The sequence below is a fragment of the Lepidothrix coronata genome, unplaced genomic scaffold, assembly GCF_001604755.1.
Source record: "Lepidothrix coronata isolate B3197 unplaced genomic scaffold, Lepidothrix_coronata-1.0 Scaffold176, whole genome shotgun sequence".
NCBI lineage: Eukaryota > Metazoa > Chordata > Aves > Passeriformes > Pipridae > Lepidothrix > Lepidothrix coronata.
In genome coordinates this window covers 1307178-1326921 of record NW_016690356.1, presented here as the reverse complement: position 1 = coordinate 1326921, position 19744 = coordinate 1307178, and the positions used below count along the sequence as shown (strand labels likewise).

The window sequence follows — 19744 nt, the reverse complement described above, 5'->3', positions numbered from 1 at the left end:
CTGCACCGGCGGGTGGCTCAGAATTGCCTGAGAAGGGGGCAGGGTGTGATTTACCGGGAGATAACGGCAGATCGCAAGGCCCAGCTCCCACAGAGGCTCCACACCTCCATCAACATGCCAGCATTTAGTGCTGAGCTTTATTAAGCATGAAAGAAAAGGAAAAACAACAAAAAAACCCCCCAAATTTGAATTTTTAATGTCCTCGGTCAGTCCTTAAAAAAACATTTATGGAGTAATGATGGCGATTCAACCCAGCAGCCTTGGGAGGGAGGCTGGAATGAATATTGACTCTGCTCTCCTAGTCTGTGGTTTGTGGTAAAGGAAACAATTCTCAATTCTCCACCTTTCACTGCTGGCAATTCTGATGGTGAAATAAAGACAACAACAATATTCATCATTATTGTTAATGCCTTTATGAAAGGCTGACTTGGGTGTAGAATTGCTCTAAAGTCTACTAAAGTGATTAAAGTGTTTAAAAATTACTGACCTAGTTCATTCAGATAGCTGTAGGGTCTCCAGTCTGCAGTTTCTCTGTCAAGGACTTTGTTACTGAGCTGTTCAAAAAGTATGATAATGGGTTAATGCTGGAAGAAACAGACAGTTCCCACCCGAGACTCCAGCCCAAGGATGTCAGGAATAAAAATGGGAGATGACTGTTACCTTAGCCTCACATTTCAGCCCTTTATCTATATGGGTTTGACAACTGTTCACTAGCATTAGGGAAAATCACAAAGGAAAGTCACTTCACCAAGCAATGAACAAAAACATGCTGGAAAATTCAGGATTTCCTTGAGTACCACGACTTGGATGCCTGTGGACATGGAGTGACATGCTGGCAGCTCCAAAATAACTGATGGAGATGGATGGATCAAACCCACCCACATCAGCATGCAAAGAGGGGCTACTTGGAACTGAGTGGATCTGCTGAGACATCTGTGTGTTCAGTGACAAGAGATGGGATGGTGACAGAGTTCTCTCAATTCAAGGAAAATCACTTTGGCAACAGTGAAGCACAAAGCCCTGTGCAGATCTGCCAGCAAGGAGAGGAGCCCAGGGCTGCCATCCAGATGCTGCTGCTGGAAAAACACCTCTCCCAGCGTGGCAGCTGGGACCCTCTGTGTGCCTGAGGCATGGAATGGACACATCCCACACTGCCGTGGTGGGAATGCCTGGAAAAGGCTGCTGGTGTATTGACCACCCCTGTCAACGTGCTCTGGGTTTCTCTGCCGTCTGTCGAAGCCTCACTTGAGCAAAACGATGGTTGAACGCAACACCAAGGCAGGCACAGGGGATTTGGGGCTCTGGGGTGAGCTCACTGGAGCGTCTCTGTGGTCAGTGGAAGAGGGGGGGCTGCTGTTTGGGGGTACAAGGCTCCTCTGGCCTGGGGCATCACAGCAAAAAGGGGCTCTACCACTAGAAAGCCCCTGGGGATCAGGTGAGTCCCAGCAAGGAGGGTCTGGGAATCACTGTAGTTGCTAAAGCTGCCGAGTTTTCCACCTTCACGTTCTACCCTTGAAAGCCACACCTGATGCAATACAGCTGGTCCTGAGGAGGTGTCAATTCAAGAGCAAATCCCACCCCTGTTTCTGAAAAATTAGTTATGAATCCGTCATTGCTCTCCCGTGTCTGCTTCCACACTGGGAAGCCTCCTGCCTCTCTTCAGAGGGTTCAGCTCTGCTATTTTTCTGTATTTACAAGAAAATGCTTAACAAAAAGGAGGTTAAAACTGAAAGAAAGTATTCAAAATTATCACAGCATTTCATTGTTCCTGACCTCTCATTAATTTTTGCTTAGCTTTCTCAGTGGATTTTTAGGCCTGGAACAAAGAAAAACCCCACTGATGCATTGAGGTCTGTTGGGATATTAAATCCCAGCTGACACCCACCACCTACAGCCACAGTCCAAAGGTGTTTTCACCCACCTTCACAGTCCTGTCCAAGAGCCCTCAGTGCCACAGCCACCCCCCTGAGGGTGCAGCCCCATGTTGTCCCTGTGCCTGCAGTGATCCTGCTGTCCCTGGGCACTGAGGAAGCTCTGCAGGAATCTTGGAGTCCTCCAGCACTCCTGGAAATTCCTGATGTGCCACCTGAGGGAAGGGGGACATAGCCCTGTGCTCTCAGGACATGTAGTCAGGTGTGGTCACAAACGTGGTCCCGTTGTGCCACCAGCCCAGGAGCCCATTCCAAACCCATCCAAACCTGACTGGCTGAAGGAGATTCTGCTGAGGAGCCACCAGTGCTGACCTTGCACGAGGCATCAATTCAGGGCAGTCTGTGCCCTGTGCTGAGTGGGAAGTGCAGCCAGATGATCCCCACAGTCCCCTGAGGCCCTGCAGCCCTTGAATCTGTCACCAGGCAACTCCAGTGATCGCTGTGTCCGGGGCTCCTCCTGCTCCTTCTCGTTTTTTGTCCATGTTCCCACGCAGGTAACTCGTGCCATCAGCTCATCAGGCACCTCTGCTCCAGCTGCTCTCCTCAAGGACGTGCCCAGAGCAGGGGGACAGCTGATAAAGCTGCTTGTCTGCAGCATTTCCAGAGCAATCCCTGCCCCAGAGCAGTGGCTGTGGCTGCACATTCCTGCTCCTGGCACGGGCTGTGCGTTGGCATCTCCCAGCCGATGGCACAGGAGCCATTTCTTTATCCTTGAACAGCTCCTGGTGCTTCCCCCAAACTGGGAATGGACACCCTGGCAGCAGGCACAGGTATGGAGCAGAGGGGCAGCCAGGCAAACAGCAGTGGCAAGGGCATGAGGAGCAGATCAGCTTGGAATGTGGCCACTGAAGGAGGAATCCTGGCCCAACACACCTTGGCACATCAGTTCTCAGAGCCCACGGCTTCGTCCTTCTCTTCAGAACTTACAGCCAGAACACAAATGCTGATTTCCAACCCAGCTGCACCACTTAGAGCACATTTATTAAAGTCTTGGGGTTTCTATTAAAAGCTCTGGGTTTGCAGGATTTATAAATCAGCTCACAAACCTAAAATTTGGCATGAAGAGCTACAGGCTAGAATTGATTTTTTTTTAATGAAATGATTTGGGGACATTTCTAAGTTTTTCTGAATGCAGCAATTAGGAAGAAATGTGATTATAGCTGTCTCTTTGTGCTACTATCATTTCTTAACACACTATAATTTGTTAACTTTTTTTTTTTTTAAGATAGAAAATACTTCAATTTTTAGTGCGAAGCAAAATTGCTTTTCTGAAGGAAGAAATCCTTCACAATAAATTTCTCCATTAAAATCCCTAGCTGGTAATTTTAGCAATTTGGTTAAAACTACCTCATATCTGGCAACTTTTCCTTTAAGATCAACGAGACACCAGCATGAGCAAAGCAAAGTCATTATCTGCCTGGCTGAAATAGCTGCCTAGATGACAGTGGCCACCTGATCACCCCCAGCCATTTGTCAATGCCCAGGTTTTTGAAGTCCATGGTGATTAGGCAAAGAAGCTCTGGCAGGAGCTCCATCATACCTTTATCCTCCAGGAGAGCAATCAATAAGAGCTTTGCCATTAATTTCCCTGACTACTGGCTTCAGATTTCCATGGCCCAAGCCAGTGCTGCTCAGTTTTCATGCCCATCCTGGATGCTCTGCAGCCATTCTGTATTTGCAGCCTTCCCTTTTTCCTGGGCAAGTTTTAGTCAAAGGTGCTTTAATGATGCTTTCTGTGGCTGAATTCCTTTTTATGAGCTGGGTGACATCCAGTCAGACCATTTCCAGTGACCTCTGTTTTGCAGTTTCTAATTTTATGTGAAGTCTTTGGTAGAATTTAGAACTTCCTTTAATAGATGTGAAACTGCTGGCTTTAAAAATTCAGGACATCTAATAGCAATTGATTTTTATGATGTCTGCAGAAACCAGCAACACCTGGAAGGGGGTGAGGGTGGAATTATGAGCTTTGCAAAAGCTCAAGGTGAGAATCCTCCATTTGCTTGTGACCATTGCAGCAGCCCCATGCTTTATACAGAGGAATCTTCACAAGCTTTGCAGTGTTCAGTAAAAGTGAAATATATCCCCACTTTAATGCACAACTCAAAAACTCAAATATAGAGCTGGCATTGAAGCCCTGAGAGTGGTTCTGCCAAATGCCCTCTGAGCAAAATAGGTCCTCAGCATCTGAAATCTGGTCTTCAGCTCAAGCAATGAGAGCTCTGATGTGAAGACACAGGTGTGGAGGTGGGTGTGTATCTCTGTTTATCTGCTTTGAAAATCTGCTGCATTAATTTTGTGGCACAATTTCAATCCAGTTCATGTCTGACACCCCTGGGTAACTCGCAGCATCACCATTATTTGCTGCTCCACGTGTCATTAGAAAAAAAGGCCAAACTTTTGTAGGAGCAAAGGTCAAGTTTTGGCTTCACTTAAAGTGACAGTAAAATATCTCTTGACTTCAATGGTTCCAGTGTGTCACCCAAGCTGACCTGGCAAACCCACTCACACGTGGAGAGCAGTTACTTGTGCAAGGTGTCCAGCACTGGAATGCTGGAGCCTCTGCCTCCTCCTTAACCCCAGAGATGCAGATCCATTCTCCTGGACCTTGCACAGAGACAGAGCTCAGCCCAACAAGCTCCTGCTGGTAGCTGGAACAGGCTTCAGGGACACAGGACTGGAAGGGCTTTGATCACAGAGTCCCTGAGTCCTGCTGCCTTTTATTGCAAACACCCAGGCACATAATCCCTTAGATAGCTGATCAAGCTCCATTTTAAGAGTAATCAGATTTCTTTGTCCCATTAGTCTTCCTGGGAAGCTATTCCAAAATCTCACTGATCTGATGTTAGAAATCTAATTTCCAGCTTCGATGCATTCGTGGCCAGTTCATCCTCATTTGTTCTCGTGCCAGGGCTGTCATCCCACTTCAATAGCTCCCCTCCCTCCTCGTGTTTACCTTGCTGTATTTAGAGATGGCAATCATGCTCCCCCTCAGCATTCATTCTGCCACATAAAAGCAGCCAAGCCTTTTTTTAGTCCCTTCTCATACTCTCCCCCTTCTCCTCCCACTTGTTTTCCTCCTGCCTGTGTTCCAGTCCCTGCTCCACTGGCACAACCACCCTGCCCTGTGGGTTTTAATGCCTCCACCTGTATTTGTCTCTCAGCAACTTCAATGATTTACCTCCAGAACATGTGTAGGGTCCTGAGCAGTGGCCAAACATCTGTCTGGCAGAGGGAAATGAGGAGATGAGACACCTTCCCTCTGGTCCTGGGAGGGAGTGGGAAGCTGGGCACTGCTCCCATCCTATGCAGACAGACCCATCTCCCAAAGTGAGGTTCTCAGTGCAGTGCTGGGCCCTTCAGCTCCTGCCCTCAGCCACCCTCACCCACCTCCTTCCCTGGGGGAGGTACCACCGTGCCCCCTGAGAACAGCAGGGAACAGCCACAGTGCTGGGCAGCTGTGCTGGGAGCCCTGGAGTCAGGGATCCTGGAGCTGGGAGAGGAGAGCAGGAAGGAAAACAGGAATAATGTGTGTGGAGTTGGGTGAGAAAAGAGAACAGGAAAAGAGCTAGGAGAAAAACAAAGATAATAAAGTGGAGAGAACACTAAGGGAAGAGGAGAGAAAAGGCAAAATAAGACACAGAAAGAGAGGAGAGGAGAGGAGAGGACAAGATGGGCTGGGGGAGCACAGGAGAGAAACCCCTCCTCAGACTGCAGCAAGGGCTGCATCTCCCATGTCCTGCCTTGTATGTGGCCCAAGCTGTCTCTGAGGGCAGGGAGAGAGGAGTGGCTCCAGTCCATCGCCCCAAGGCATGATCTCCTTGGAGAGATAACATCCAGGGCTCTGGCTCAGCACTTCAGAGATTCCTCTGCCATTTCTTTTCATTTTGCATCTGTGCTGGTTCCTTTGTGACCCCAGCTGGCACCATAAAGAAATGAATCCTCCAAGTACAACTTGTGCACATTTCTCTGCAGAAAGTGGGAATGGCACCAGGCAAACTGATTTGGAATTGAACTCGTTAAGGCAGCCAGTGGGGCTTTATATGCTCCTTTGTCTCACTTGGCTGGAGAGCTGCAGACAGACAAAGCTTGTTTTTGGCCATCTCAGCTCTTCAGTACTGCAGAGCATTCCCATTAATAAGTGAGATGCTGGGAGAGCTAAAGGAAATATCAGGCCATATATTGAGATAAACACCCTGAAAATACCAAATCCATTGGTTTTTCTTACAGTGACTACCAGGACAAGCTGCTGACTGACTCTGGACAGCCAGTGCTGCAAGCAGGGGGAGCAGCTTCCAGGCTGATCCCAATGCATCACTTGGGGCTTAAACCTTTCCAGCAGCTTAATATTTGAAGTGGTTCTGTGAGGAGATGGCACTGCAGGTTGGGAATCCAGGAGAGGTGCTGGCTTTGACCTTTTCTGAATTCATTTAAATTTCTGCAACAGGATTAGTGGCCCAGATGGACACTCATCCTAAATTTGACATTATGAGCGTTTGCACTTTCAATTTGGGGAGCAAAAATGAATGGTGCAAGGGGACCATCTACATCAGAAAACATATTTACACATCTGTCTAAACATTTCTCTGAGAAATCTCTGGAGCCAGCCTTTTTATTATATTTTAATGAGATTTTCTTTTAATAACCAAGAAATGACTTCCAGGAGCACATGTAGAGATATTTTTGCCTGTCTCATACAATACTGTCTTTTTGGCATTAATCTTGTTCCTATGGCTTTCCAGTGAGTAGTTACATTTGGATTAAGGTGACACAGCCTGCAAGTACCATCATTTTTAAAGCTGACAACCTTGATGAAATCAATTGCATTTCCTTTTTCTCCCTGTGCTTTGTCCCACCTTGGCTTATTAAGGCTCCAAAGGAAGAGCTGTTTTACCATTTACCACACCTAAATCTACTGCCAAAGTGGTGATTTGTCCATGAATGATCTGAGGGAATCAATAGCAACATGTGATAAGGAAGGTACTCCTGGATGTCTGAGCAATGCAGTGGGAACAGCTCTTCTGGAGAGCCAGGAGTGACAGCAGAGCTCCCAGAATGTCCCTGGGTGAGTCAGAACAGTGCTCAGAAGCACCCCAGGTGCATTCTTGCATCTATCTGCTTGTCTGTATCAGCAGGGAATTTGTGTGTCTGCTGGCCTGGGAAACAATGGGATAGCCAAGTGAGATTAGTGACCTAATGCTTCATTGATTTACTTGTGTTCCTTTAATGGATAATTATATTTATCTGGTTATTTATCTCTTCTGAGAAACCAAAATACCTTAGAGTTGCTAAGACACCCAGCCCTGCTGACCCAGACAGGCATGTGAGACTCCAGTTACCATTCCCAGAGACTGGAAAGATACTGGGAGGGGAAAGCTGACCTTTCCCTGGAGTTTTAAATCAAGCTGGCAGACAGCAGGATCCAACAGACAGTGCTTGGGTTGATTTCCTTGAACTGATAAGAACATTGCTGCAGTGGGGTGGGGTAATATCTACCTTACTGGAGCTGTTTCCATCCAGATTACTGGGAAAGAAGCGTGAGGTCACACCACATGAGAGAGTGTGGTAGCTGGGATTGGAAAAGCAGTGTACACTGCCGCTACCTTGAGATACATCTGGGGAGAAAACAAGTCATCACAAAGTACTTTGGAAGCCACAACAGTCCTTAAGAAACTGAAAACACGGCAGAGACAATCTAGTTTAGAAACCTGGGTTAGAGTTCTGGGTGTTGTAAAACATCTGTGGATACAATCTATCCTGAATTGTAATGTGAAGCTCTTGACTATCAGCATTACACATAAGAGAAAAAAGCAAAATAGTTAATTAACGCAGCATTATCTTTTTGAAGATGTTAAAAAAGCCATTCCTGGCAGTCCAGCTCTTTGCAGGTTGAGGGAGGGAATGCAAAACTTGGGAAATGCATGGGCTGCAATACAGCTGCTTCCTTAGTTTAAAACTTGTAAGAGCTACTGAGCAGAAGTAGTTATGAATAAAATTAAACCTTTTGTTACCAAACCAGCAGTAAAGTTGGAAATCAAGGTGCTACGACCATACCAAGAAGTCCCAAACATTTTACATTTTGTATAAAGGCTTATTAAAACAGAAATCTGGAGCCCTGAAAGGCAAACCTGGGCAGTTATATTGTTATCTTCAGAGACATTTTATCTATTTTCTTGCTTTAACTTATAAACACATTTACCAAGAAAGGCATCATATTTATACTGGCAGTTCTAATGAAAACATCAATCCCAATCTGGTTCCAGCTGCATAACAAATTGATAAATATTTCAAAGTACCATCAGAAGAACGGATGGAAAATTCAAACCGAAGCAGCAGCATTTAAGCAACAAAGCCCTGCAAGAAGCAAATAAACGGGTTTTAATAAACCCCAGGCTTAAACTGTAGGCAGAGAGGTTGGTTATAGGGAACACCTTCATGTGGAAAGGGTAATGAAGTGCTGGGGTGGCTGTTTGAACCCACCCTCACCTTTAGGGAAGGTTGGCAGCGGTGGGTGAGGGAGGGCACGGCCCGGCTGGCACTGAGGGGGTTCCCAGCCACCACCACCCCTCTCCCCTTGCCCTCTGCCTTTGCCTCGCTCGGAACATGCACTTTGCTTTGCTGACATCTTGTGGAGATCTAGATTTAGCTTAATTTACTGCAGCATATCCTGTTTCAAGGAAGGGGCTCTATCTGCAGGGTGTCTCTTACGTAAGTGCTGTGGCTGAGGGGAAGCTGCTCGTGCAGGTCTGACCAAGCACTTCTTTTCTGCTGAAACGTGCACGGGGATTTTCCAGGGCAGCCCTGTTTTGTAAGAGCAGAGCCTTTGAGTCCTAATTGTTTTCCGGGGTTGTTGCTAATGAAGTAGATCAGGATGTGATTCCAGAGCTGAAGTCTTCGAATTGAACCTCTTGCAGCCAGGGCTCTGCCACCTCCCCAGCTCTAACTCTATGACATTTGCAATCAAATCAACATAAAACACCTATCTCTTGGGGCCTGCCAGTGAGAACTGGGGCTGGAACCCCCCACAAACACAGACAGAGCTGCTCACACACAGCCCTGAGCCTGCTCAGGGGGGCTTGGCACGAGGCAGCTCCTCACCCTCCTCACAACCTGTGCTCCCAGCTAAAGATGGACACTTGGCTCTGTGTCTGTCTGCTCTGTGGGTGAGTGTTGATGGGTGAGTCACACCAGCTCTGTCTTCCCCTTCCCTTATCACTCAGCTGAGGGCAGGGACCACCTGACACCTTACAAGTTCACCCCCAGCTTATCTGGCCATAGCTTGTTTTCTGCACCCAAAATGAGCCGGAATAAAGCTCTCCTAGACTGCCCTACTACTCAGCACAGTGCTGAATTAATGACCCTGAGCTCATACACATCACCACAGCCCTTTTATCCCCACCCTGTACTCAGAATTCCTCATTCTACACAGTTCCATTTGGTCGATACTTAAGTACCCACCCAGGCTGATTTACCTTCATAGCACAGTCCATTTTCTACACATTTATTCCTGAAACTCTTGTAACTGCTGGCTGGAAATATTCAATCAAATTCAAATCTAATGCTGTCCCTGCTTAAAAAAAAAAAACACAAAACAGCAAAAAACCCCACAACCCACAAAAAAACCCCCGCTCTTCCCAAACGGGAGAATTCTGTTCTGCTCTGAACAGGAATGAAAGACTTAAATGCCCAAAAGAAAGGAAATTATTTAAATTAAAACAAAAATAGCGCCGAGGTACTGTTAATGTCACCATGGGGAGATCAGACCTGTGAAGGGACACATGATGGCAGAGTCCTGCTGTGAGCCCCTCAAGCCTGAGGCTGCTCCAGAGGAAGGCCCGAGAGGTCTGGATGAAGGTTTATCACCTGATGGACTGAGCCCAGGCTGTGGGGTGGCACAGGGAGCATCAGTCCCCACCCTGGAGCAGCTGCAGGACAGTGGTGTGAAAACTGGGCACAAAAAAAGAGACTAAGTGAGCACTGCAATCAGTACCAACCCAGACTTCTCAACTGTTAAATGGAGCCGCTTTCTGCTTTCTGTGTGGGTCCTCTCTGCCCACACAGTGTCACTGAGGCGGCTGAAGGCTCCAAGCAGGAGGGTTCACTCTGCCACCTCCCACCACACATCAACTGCAGATCATTTCTGGAAGTGTCTTGTCTGGGCTTCAGGATCCACGGTGCTTTATTTTTATCAGGCTTTGCTTAGCTCTTGGCTCTCACAGCACAGGATTCGCCCCTCCCAGAAAGTTTGTCAAGGCCCTGGTAAGACCTCAGACATCACTTCAGCCCATACCCAAGCTTGTGTGAAAGTTCTGATAGGAAATCTCTGCTGTTCTCCAGCACTGCCACACAGTTTCCTTTCTGTCCCCATCTCCTTGAACAAAACAACCTGCACTTCAAAATCTGTTTTCATGCTGGGGAGCACCATTTTGATTTCAGGCTTATTTGGGAAAGTCTGCTCTCAGATCCAAGTGTTGTGGATAAGCTCTCCCAGCATGGATGGTTTTCTTTTCCTCTGGCTGCTGGGCAGAGTGTGTGTTTTGCTGCCACATCCTTCATCCACAAATGCAAAAGAGTCCAAGGGCTGCCCAGGGGGTTTCCCTGCCTTATAATCTCTCTCACACATATGCAGGGATTATCAGCCTTGGGAGAGCTGAGGACACAAAAACCAAAAACATCCTCCAGAAACAAATTAATGTGCTGGAAGAAATTGCTGCCTCCAGGAGCTTGGGATCTGTGTGTGTGACTCTGTTCTGAAACAACACCACCATTACCCAAATGAGAGCAAACAGGCAAAATAATAACTGGTGATTCAGGAGAGCCACAATGTTACAACCCACAGAGAGCTGGAGAATGCAGCCATCCAGGTGGAATTCCTGCCAAAGTACATGAGTTTACATGGGATTATATTCATTGGACAAGTACATCTGCATATTATTCTGCCCTTAATCCACATACAAACCTCCAAGTGAGGGTTGGGATCCCTGTTTCCTCTGTGCAATAGTGCTTCTGTCCTTCAGATCCTCTGCAACACACACCTGCACACTTGTACTCAGATACACAAGTGTTGTCCTGCCATCCTGATATTCCTTATCTCTGATCTTGTCTCACTATCCACCTCCCCATTTCCTGCTGAGGAAGGTGCACATCAGCACCTTTTCCTGCCTCTGCTCTGTGGAGGTGAAGCAGCACTGGCAAGGCCCAAGCTGGGATGGTAATTACTGATGGGTACAAAGTCTCTCAGTGAGAGAATGTACTGGAGGACAGTCAGAATTTGGCAGGGAGTTTTCAGAAGCCTTTGTCTAGAATTTGTAAATGCCCTTCTAAAACAAAAGCCACAACTTGAAACAATGCTGATACCTGCAGGCAATTTATAATGGGATGAAGATGGAGCAGCGTGTTTCTAACTTCCTAACCTTCCTCTGCAAGCTCAGATGGCAGAGTTTTCCAAGGGGGAGAAGAAAGAAAATCATTCTTGTGACCTCCAGAAAGAGATGGTTGACCCCACTCCACTGCAGCTTCCTGAGTGATAAAATATCTATTGCTACAAGGACTGCACGAAGAAAGGAGAGAGCAAAGACCCAATCTCTGCATCTCCATCACTGACTGAGATGGACAGGGAAGAACAATTATCCAATTTCTTCCTAGAGAAGCCCAGGCAACACCACTGACCTGGAGCTGTTTGGGATTGTGAGGAACTAGTACTTGAGGGTCTTCACAAACTGGGCTGACACGGAGCAGCAGTGCTACAACGGCCAGAATTTACCTCGCTGTCACTGCCCCAGGACCACAAGAGATCCCAGGTTCAATGCAGCTGAAGGATGGGATCCCTCAGATGTTTATGATGTATCCAGGAATTCAACCATCCCTAAAATATTTTTTTCTCCTCGTGGAGTTAAGTATCACGTGGCATCAGGAGCTCTGGGATAGGTGGCTGCACCTGAGAGGAACGTGAAGAACGTTTTACACGGCAAATTAAAGCCCACGAGGCCATAACCTACAAACACAGTCCTGGGCTACCAACATCTTCAAACATCATGGCTTTCTCTCTATGGTTGAGGAGGAAAGTCATCTGTCTGTGTTAACTTTCCAGGATGAGTGAATCCCTTCCCAGCATTAGCATTTTTCCAGACTTCCTGCAGTGTCTGAGGCTGGGACACCATCAGGTCCACTGGGAAGTCTCATTTCATAGCAAAATATGGAGAAAAAAAAAAAAGAGAGATTTTTGTTCTGAAAGGAGCTGCTCAATAATTCCACTCAGGAACTCCCAACAATATTCCTCTCCTTACTTTGAAGTGTCTGAGCTGTGTCTCTCAAACATGCTGTGTTGCACACACATTAACTAGAGAAGCACAGAGATAAATGAGGTGGAGCAGGCTTTGTACACAGATGGATAAGGTGCCAATGTGATAGAAATGGATCACTGAAAAGTTCAGGACATTTTTCCATGCCAGGGTCTGTGATCTGCTCTCTCAGAACCCAGAGCCTCCGTGCTGTGGAGATGGGCCACAGTTGTCTTTTGCATGTTTGTGGTCTGGCTCCTCAAATAGTGTTGAAATGACAAATTTCAGGCCAAGCTGTGCTGGCAATTAGTCAAGGATTAGACAAACCCCCTCTGTCAACACTTTCATTCATTTCTCACCCAAAGGGGCAGCTTAAGCAAGAGCCAGCAAAGCTAAAATTCAAACATAAGGAGCAATAGGAGGAAATCCAAGGGTGACTTTTCTCCCCATCTTGTAGCTACCAGAAGAAGGAATACTCTACTGAGTGGTCTAAACGTGAGTTTGGTCAATGGTGTTCAACAGGCAGCCCCTGATGTGGAAGGTGCCATCACAGGAAAACGTGTCCCTGACACGAGGACTGGAGTCACAGTGCCACGAGAGAAGATCTGGGATTAACTTCCAGGTGTAGCCAGGCATTGCTATCATTGGCTTAATGGGAGAGGCTCCTTCCAGGTGCATCCTGGGCAGGGAATTCCAGAAGGAAGCTTCCAGCCATGTCACCCTTAGACAGCACAGAAGCCAATGGGCCTCGTGCACTCACAGGAGAGAGCAGAAAGAAAAAGGCACCACAGGCCTGGGGAAGCAGAGCTGCAGGGCCAACCTCTGCCTGTCTCAGGAGCTTGCACTCAATTGGACTTACAGATTCAGCCATTTAAAGGGAAGAGAAGTCAGAAGGCAGCAAACCCTGAGGAGATCCCCACCAGAGACAGACCAGAGCAAACCAAAAGGAAGTAAATCTGTCTCCTGCCTGGCATCCTCTCTGATATTGGCCAGAGAGGAATGAAGAAGAATGACAGTGTTAAAAAGGAGATCAGATCCTGCAAAGTTTAGCCAGTCTGCCAAGAAAAGCAGATTCTGCTACTGCTACTCCACAGCAGTAGCAGAAGACAGAAAGAAGTAGGAATGCTGTGATTCCAAAGAGCCTTCCCCTTCCTCCCTCCTGCTTTCATCAGCTCCTGGGAAGGGAATTCACACCAGCTCTTTAGATGACAGGGACAGGTCTGTGCTCAGCAGAAAGTGACAACACACAGGACACCTCAAATCACAAACTGCAACACTGACCCAGTCAATCCCCTTCCTCCAGCAAGAAAAGGCTTCTCAAGGTTTCACAAAGGGAAAACTCCTCTGCACTGCAAAAGGAATGCAGGTGATTTAAAGCCCATGCAGCACATTTCTTGCCTGGGTACATCCTCCATTGTGCTAAGTAAACTTCTACACATAAAGCACTTAAATCAGTTGATATTTGCTTTCCTGTCCCTGTTATGTGTTCACAGATCACGGTATTCAGGGGAAGAACAGAAGTGTCATTATTTTTGTGGCTCAGTAACACGTGTTACACATCACAGAAACTTGTATTTCCCCAACACACAGGAACATAAGTCTATATTTGATTAACATAAAAAGACCCTTACCAGAAAGTGAGTAATCTGTATTAGTCATCCTCATGGCTGGAGTGTAAGATACACTTGGCATGTCATGGCCCTTCTCCTTCTGTTTCCGTCGATACCACACAAACAGTGCCAGCAAGACCATAATAATTAGAAGGAGAATAATAATTCCAATGATTGCTCCCACTGAGTGCCTCTCTGATCCAAGAGCAGGGCTAATTTTAGTATAGGGGTTTAATTCTTCCATCATAAGAGCCGCTGTTAAAAGTAATTCATAACACACTGTAAATTGAATCGTGCATTTCATTTTCGAAATACTGTTGTTTTGTTTTTTTTTAAAGCAAGTACATCACTGGAGAGGGGGAGAGAGAGAAAGAGAGAGGGGTTTTACAGACAGAATCCCACTGTACCTTGATCACACCGGATTCCTTTGAAGCCTGGGCTGCAGTAGCAGGTCCCTGTGACATGGTCACATGTAGCATTATTCATGCACTCACAAAGTTGTTTGCAACCATAACCAAACGTTCCTGGTGAGCACTCTGGGAAGCCAAGGAAAAACATTGGAAAGAATTCCTGCTGTTTTCAGGAATGGGTGCAATGGAAAATTCAGTAGAAAAGTCTCCCTGGTTTCAGGGTCTCCACGATAACACTCTAATGCAAGATGATTATTATTATTTTAAAGCAGAAGATAAATGTATTTCATGCACAATTTATTACTTATTAAGCTGTAACTTTCTGTAAAAGTCTTACAAGACTTCCCAAGGACGAAATCAATAATAGGTACAAAGGATTTAAAAGTCTTGATATACATTATAAATGTTCAGAATTTGGCAGAGCATGAGCTCAGAAGCTTTAGACAACACCTTGAAAGAGCTTAGCATTCTCCACCACCCTACTGATTTTTTTTTTCATGGGGCAGTTGCAAAGAAAAGTTTTAATGAACATTTATATGAACCCAATAGAGTTTTACCAAACAAATCCCACATGCTTTCCTACTCATCCCTACTAGTGCCAGCAGGTGAACAGAACATTGTAGGTGGAATTGCAGAATTGAGCACCTGAATGGTTTGATTTGCTCTGCTTCTGTACCAGGACTCCTGATACAGAAGGAATTTTTGTCCTGTCTTTGTATTTCTATCAAAGACAAAATGATTGAATGTCCAGCTGAGAAATTTATTCATACAATTACCATGATGGGTTATTACAATAAATCTGTAGGCAGCTGACTTTACTTCTGGAGGAACTATTCAATAATAAATTGAAAGAAACAATGTCTGTCACATCCCACTTATTTCCATGGAGAAGAAGCATTACTGAAAGCATTCACACTTGTTATGATACTATAGAAAATATCTTGTTTAATGTGTGACTCTCTGTGTGTCCCTGCAAATGTTTTGCATAGCAGGAGACACCTCCCCAGTGTCAGTCTCTAAGTAGCTTCTAGTAGCCAAAATTTAATATTTAGTAAAGAACTCTAGCCAGTATCTGTGTAATGAATTGCAGTGTGTATTAAAGTTGTATCTCTTTCTTTAATCTGCTGGTCCTCAAATAAGGAAAAAAAAATTTACAATTAATGCTCATTCTGATAGTAACCTGTAGCCTACTTGTAATGAATAAAGCCTAAATTTTGGGACTGCACCACAGAAATGATGCCTGCAATTAGGCATTTCATCTGCAATGCAGTGTGACTGCCCATTCAGCAGGATCTGGAGAAGGAAGGAGCCTTAATGAAGAGATTCTTTTAGATTAAACAGTAGAAAAACAGATAAATAAATACATTTGTATTTTGGATAGAAAAGAAAGCCTCAGGCTTTGTACAGAGGTCGAATTAAAAAGTAGCTTCTTGTATAAAATCTGCTAATGTGCAGTTCTACTGTGGGACTTTTTAGTTTCCTGTTTTGATGATGGTTGCAGTAGGGCTGTACCCAAATTCACAGTAAGTTGGCCACTTCCAGAGTTACAGAGGTGCCATACATAATCCCCCATGAGCACACACATTTGGTCCCGAGATATTCACTTTGCTGAATGCAAGTGTGTGCAAAAAGATGTTTTTGAATTAAGTTACATGTACAAACACTTCCATAAAGATCCATGCAGTGAGCTCCAGTTAAAGCTTTCCCTTGCAAATCTAGCAGGAATGTTCCTGCATTACCTTACTGCCAAAAAAAAGGAAGGGAACCCTGTGGAATTAATGCCTGGGTAAGGTGAGATGGATTTTATGTTGCATTTAGAATATGAGTAAGTGTGTGAGAATTTTCTTGTGATTTACTATACTGGACAAACAAGCCATTATTCAGCTACAGCACATCCAGTCTGCACTACCCTCATTCTGTGTTCTTTAAAGAAGCCATTTGGCACAGACTGCTAAATATGCCAGCGGGACATGGACAACAATTCCAGTAAAACATGCCAGGTCCCTTGGAAGGTAATTGGAGTTCATTGTTAAACACTTGCTCACTGCTCTAACTAAACACAGATCCTTCCCAAAATGGCAAACAACTTTGCTTTCCCTGTAAAGATGAATCTTTACTTGCTCCACATCTATAGCATAACAACTTATGCAGGAAAGCCCCAGTATTCCTTGGAAGGCAGAGAGCAGAAAGGATTTATTTCTTTTAACCCTTCTGTCTTCCTTCATGCTTAAGGAAACCTGATGCTCTCAACAGCATTAGCAAGGCACGATGCAGCTTTTGGGCTATTTTTCTACTAATTAGGTACAAGTTTTTGGGGAAGGCTGCATCCAGTCAGCACTGAGTGCAGTGACTTGCTTTCCCTCACCTAACTTTAGCCTGGGAACGAAAAGGCCCAAGTGGCAGAGGAGTCACTGTATTTCTTTATGCTTAGACTGCCCAGTTTTCCACAGGCACCTTCTCCTCCCTATGGATTACATAAGGTGCCTGAGGCTGACATCAACACTTCATTTAAGAGCCTATTTGTGCAAAGAATTCCGAAACACTCCCCCCCTCCCTGGAGAAACAGAAACCCGAGGTCATGCTGGTACTTACTCTGCTCGCACTGTTTGCCTGTAAATCCAGTCCTGCACGTGCACTGCCCGGTGATGTGGTCACAGTCGGCTCCGTTCTGACACTGACACACGTTGGCACAGTTCTTTCCATAAAAAGCAGCTGGGCAACCTTTCAGGAATCAGAAGAAGGAAGGACTAAGAAATGAGCTGAAAGCCAAACTCAGATGCGTTATCAGCACAAAACATGTAGGCCTATAAATCTATGGATTTTCAGCCTGTGTGTATTTAATAACATTTATTTGATGGTCTAAATGCAGAAATACTATGACAGCCAATTTTCTTGAAGTAATGTTTCTCATCTCTTACACAATTGCCTCTGAAGTGTTCCAGAGGAATGAAAACTTGACCCATCTATACAAACCACATTTTCAAGAGGTGAAAGAAGATGCTAAACAGAAACTCTCTGAAAGACCAGAGATCAATCAATTACTTGCAAGTGAAAGTCCTCTTAAAAGGCTCAGCAGAATTGGATCTCCTCTTGTACAGTGCTGGTAATTTGGCACTAGGAAGAGAAATCCTAAATCAGGCCACATGTACTGGGGCCTTAACAAGCAGGGACATCGACTGTGGAAATCTTGACAATGAATCAATAATCTAAATTACTTGCCCTTCCTTTAAAGGCACAAAAAAGCACGGAAAGCTTCAGGAGTGTTTTCTTTGGGGTGATGTGAGGTTATCCTGAGTAAGAAGCAGGTGGATTTCGAGGGAAGGCTGCAATACTTGGGAGAGACACGAGGTAGCAGCACATACTTTGACAGATTCCCTGTCCCTGGAAGGCTTACGCTGAGTGCAGAAGAGCCCCGTCCAGCCGTGGGTACATCGACACTCTCCATCGTAGGGGCTGCACAGTGCTCCGTTGTGGCAGTTGCAGGAATGAAAGCAGTCAGGGCCCCAAAACCCACTGGGACAGGCTATGGAAACAAAAAACATTTGTCGGCTGACAAAAAAAAAAAAAATAGCAGTGATACTGTGCTGAGGAGGAGCAAGGACAAAGGGAGAACCTGTGAGACACCAGCGAGGGCAGAACCTCACACGGCAGAGCTGCAGCGACTCCCGGACAGAGACTGGCTCTTCCCAGACAGGGACTGGCTCTTCCCAGACAGAAACTGGCTCTTCCCAGACAGGGAATGGCTCTTCCCAGCCAGAAATTGCTCTGCAAACCCTGGAGCCAACCTGTGGCTTCTCCCCTGCTGTCAAGCCCTGGCACAGGGATTTCTCCCAGCAGGTCAAGGAGGGGATTCTGCCCCTCTGCTCTGCAAAGGTGAGACCCCACGGGCAGAGCTGCCTCCAGCCCTGGGATCCCCAACATCAGAAGGATGTGGAGCTGCTGGAGCAAGTCCAGAGAAGGCCACAGAGATGCTCCAAGGGTTGGAGTCCCTCTGCTCTGGGGACAAGCTAGGAGAGCTGGGGGGGTTCACCTGGAGAAGGAAAGACTCCAGGGAGATCTTAGAGCCCCTTCTAGTGCCTAAAGGGGCTCCAGGAGAGCTGGAGAGGGACTTGGGACAAGGACCTTTGGTGTCAGGACCAGGGGGAATGGCTTCCCACTGCCAGAGGGCAGGGTTAGATGGGATATTGGGAAGGAATTCTTCCCTGTGATGGTGGGGAGGCCCTGGCACAGGTTGCCCACAGAAGGTGTGGATGCCCCTGGATCCCTGGAAGTGTCCAAGGCCAGGTTGGAGCAACCTGGGACAGTGGAAGCTGTCCCTGCCTGGACTGGATGAGCTTTAAGGTCCCTTCCAAGCCAAACCTTCCTGGGATTCCATGATTCCCCAGGTGGGTCATATGGAGAGATCAGCTCTGCACTGAGAACCACAGAACCAGCGACCCTTGACACCACGTCCCCCTGTGTGCTCTGGGCACTCCCCCTGCCTTACTGGCATTATCTGTGAAGACAATTTAGACCTGGGGTTGTAAGATACGGAGGTAATTTAATTTTCTTCTTGACATTCTGGAATTCTTGCATAATAAAGCCCAGCTATTCAGGTTTACTTTGCTATGCAATCAACCACTAAAATTACCACATTCAGTTGAGGCACCGAGTGCTGCTCCAATTACGTAAAAAATGTAAAGAAAACTTCTTCCAATATGAACTCCCATCCACAAATTCAGATTGCTTTTGTTGATGGGACCAATATTAAATTAAAATCTCCAGGTCTATTTTATATTTCAACAAGTACAATATTAATATATATTTTAAAAAGTTATTTTAAGCTTCCCTCCAAAAAAAAATGAATGCAGTAAGTTACAGTTATTAGTGCCAGACTAAGAGATCCAAAATGATGATAGCCCTTCAATATAACAACTATATTTTTGCTTTAAAAAGCACTTTCCATGGCTTGCTATTAAAGACATGAATTAATAAGGCACAGTTCCCAGGAAACCTGAAAGTACAGAAACCATGCCTACTTCCATGGATGCCAGTGGCTCCTGCTCAGACGATAAATGCAAGTTTTTGGCACATGACAGACACCCCTAAAGCCAGAATGAGCAGCCAAAAAAACCTGCCATGACGTTAATCAAACAAAAGGTCACTGAACTCACACAATGTAAAGCTGACCAGGACTTGGCCTGAAGTATTTGTGCTATAAGCAACCAGAAATAGCATCACAGAATGTGCTGAGTTGGAAGGGAGCCATCGGGATCATCAAGTGCCGCTCCTGGCCCTGCACAGGACACCCCAAAATCCCACCAGCAGCCTCACAGACAGGCTGGGTGCTGTGACTGCTGCCCTGGGGAGCCTGCTCCAGTTTTCCTTTGTAAGGTAGAGCTGCAGGGTCTGTCAGAGAATCCAGAACTGGCTCTGGAGTCGGAGCTAAAACTCTCTCCTGTGCAGCTCCGACTGCGGGTCATTCCAGGTTAATGGTCTGATGGAAATAGCTCGGGAGGTGAGGCCAGGTGCCCACG

The 19744-nt window shown here is 46.1% G+C and overlaps 1 protein-coding gene across 15 annotated transcripts in view; it reads right to left on the bottom strand.

The window, feature by feature from the left end:
• The window catches only part of MEGF11 (multiple EGF like domains 11), a 268428-nt gene that overhangs the window by 12574 nt on the left and 236110 nt on the right, over nucleotides 1-19744 (bottom strand). For 9 of the 15 annotated variants that reach the window (XR_001877258.1, XM_017830247.1, XM_017830243.1 and 6 more), the window contains 6 exons: nucleotides 17623-17751; nucleotides 16821-16949; nucleotides 14226-14354; nucleotides 13840-14073; nucleotides 7425-7543; nucleotides 488-554 (listed from right to left, as the gene is read on the bottom strand). Coding sequence is in view for 12 of the 15 variants with exons in the window: in XM_017830247.1 (XP_017685736.1) it covers nucleotides 488-554; nucleotides 7425-7543; nucleotides 13840-14073; nucleotides 14226-14354; nucleotides 16821-16949; nucleotides 17623-17751 (807 nt within the window). In the remaining 3 variants the exon portion in view is untranslated. Of the gene's footprint in view, nucleotides 1-195; nucleotides 362-487; nucleotides 555-7424; nucleotides 7544-9340; nucleotides 9458-13839; nucleotides 14074-14225; nucleotides 14355-16820; nucleotides 16950-17622; nucleotides 17752-19744 lie in introns of those variants that run through there. The other 6 variants (XR_001877259.1, XM_017830252.1, XM_017830253.1 and 3 more) reach the window with 4 other exon arrangements.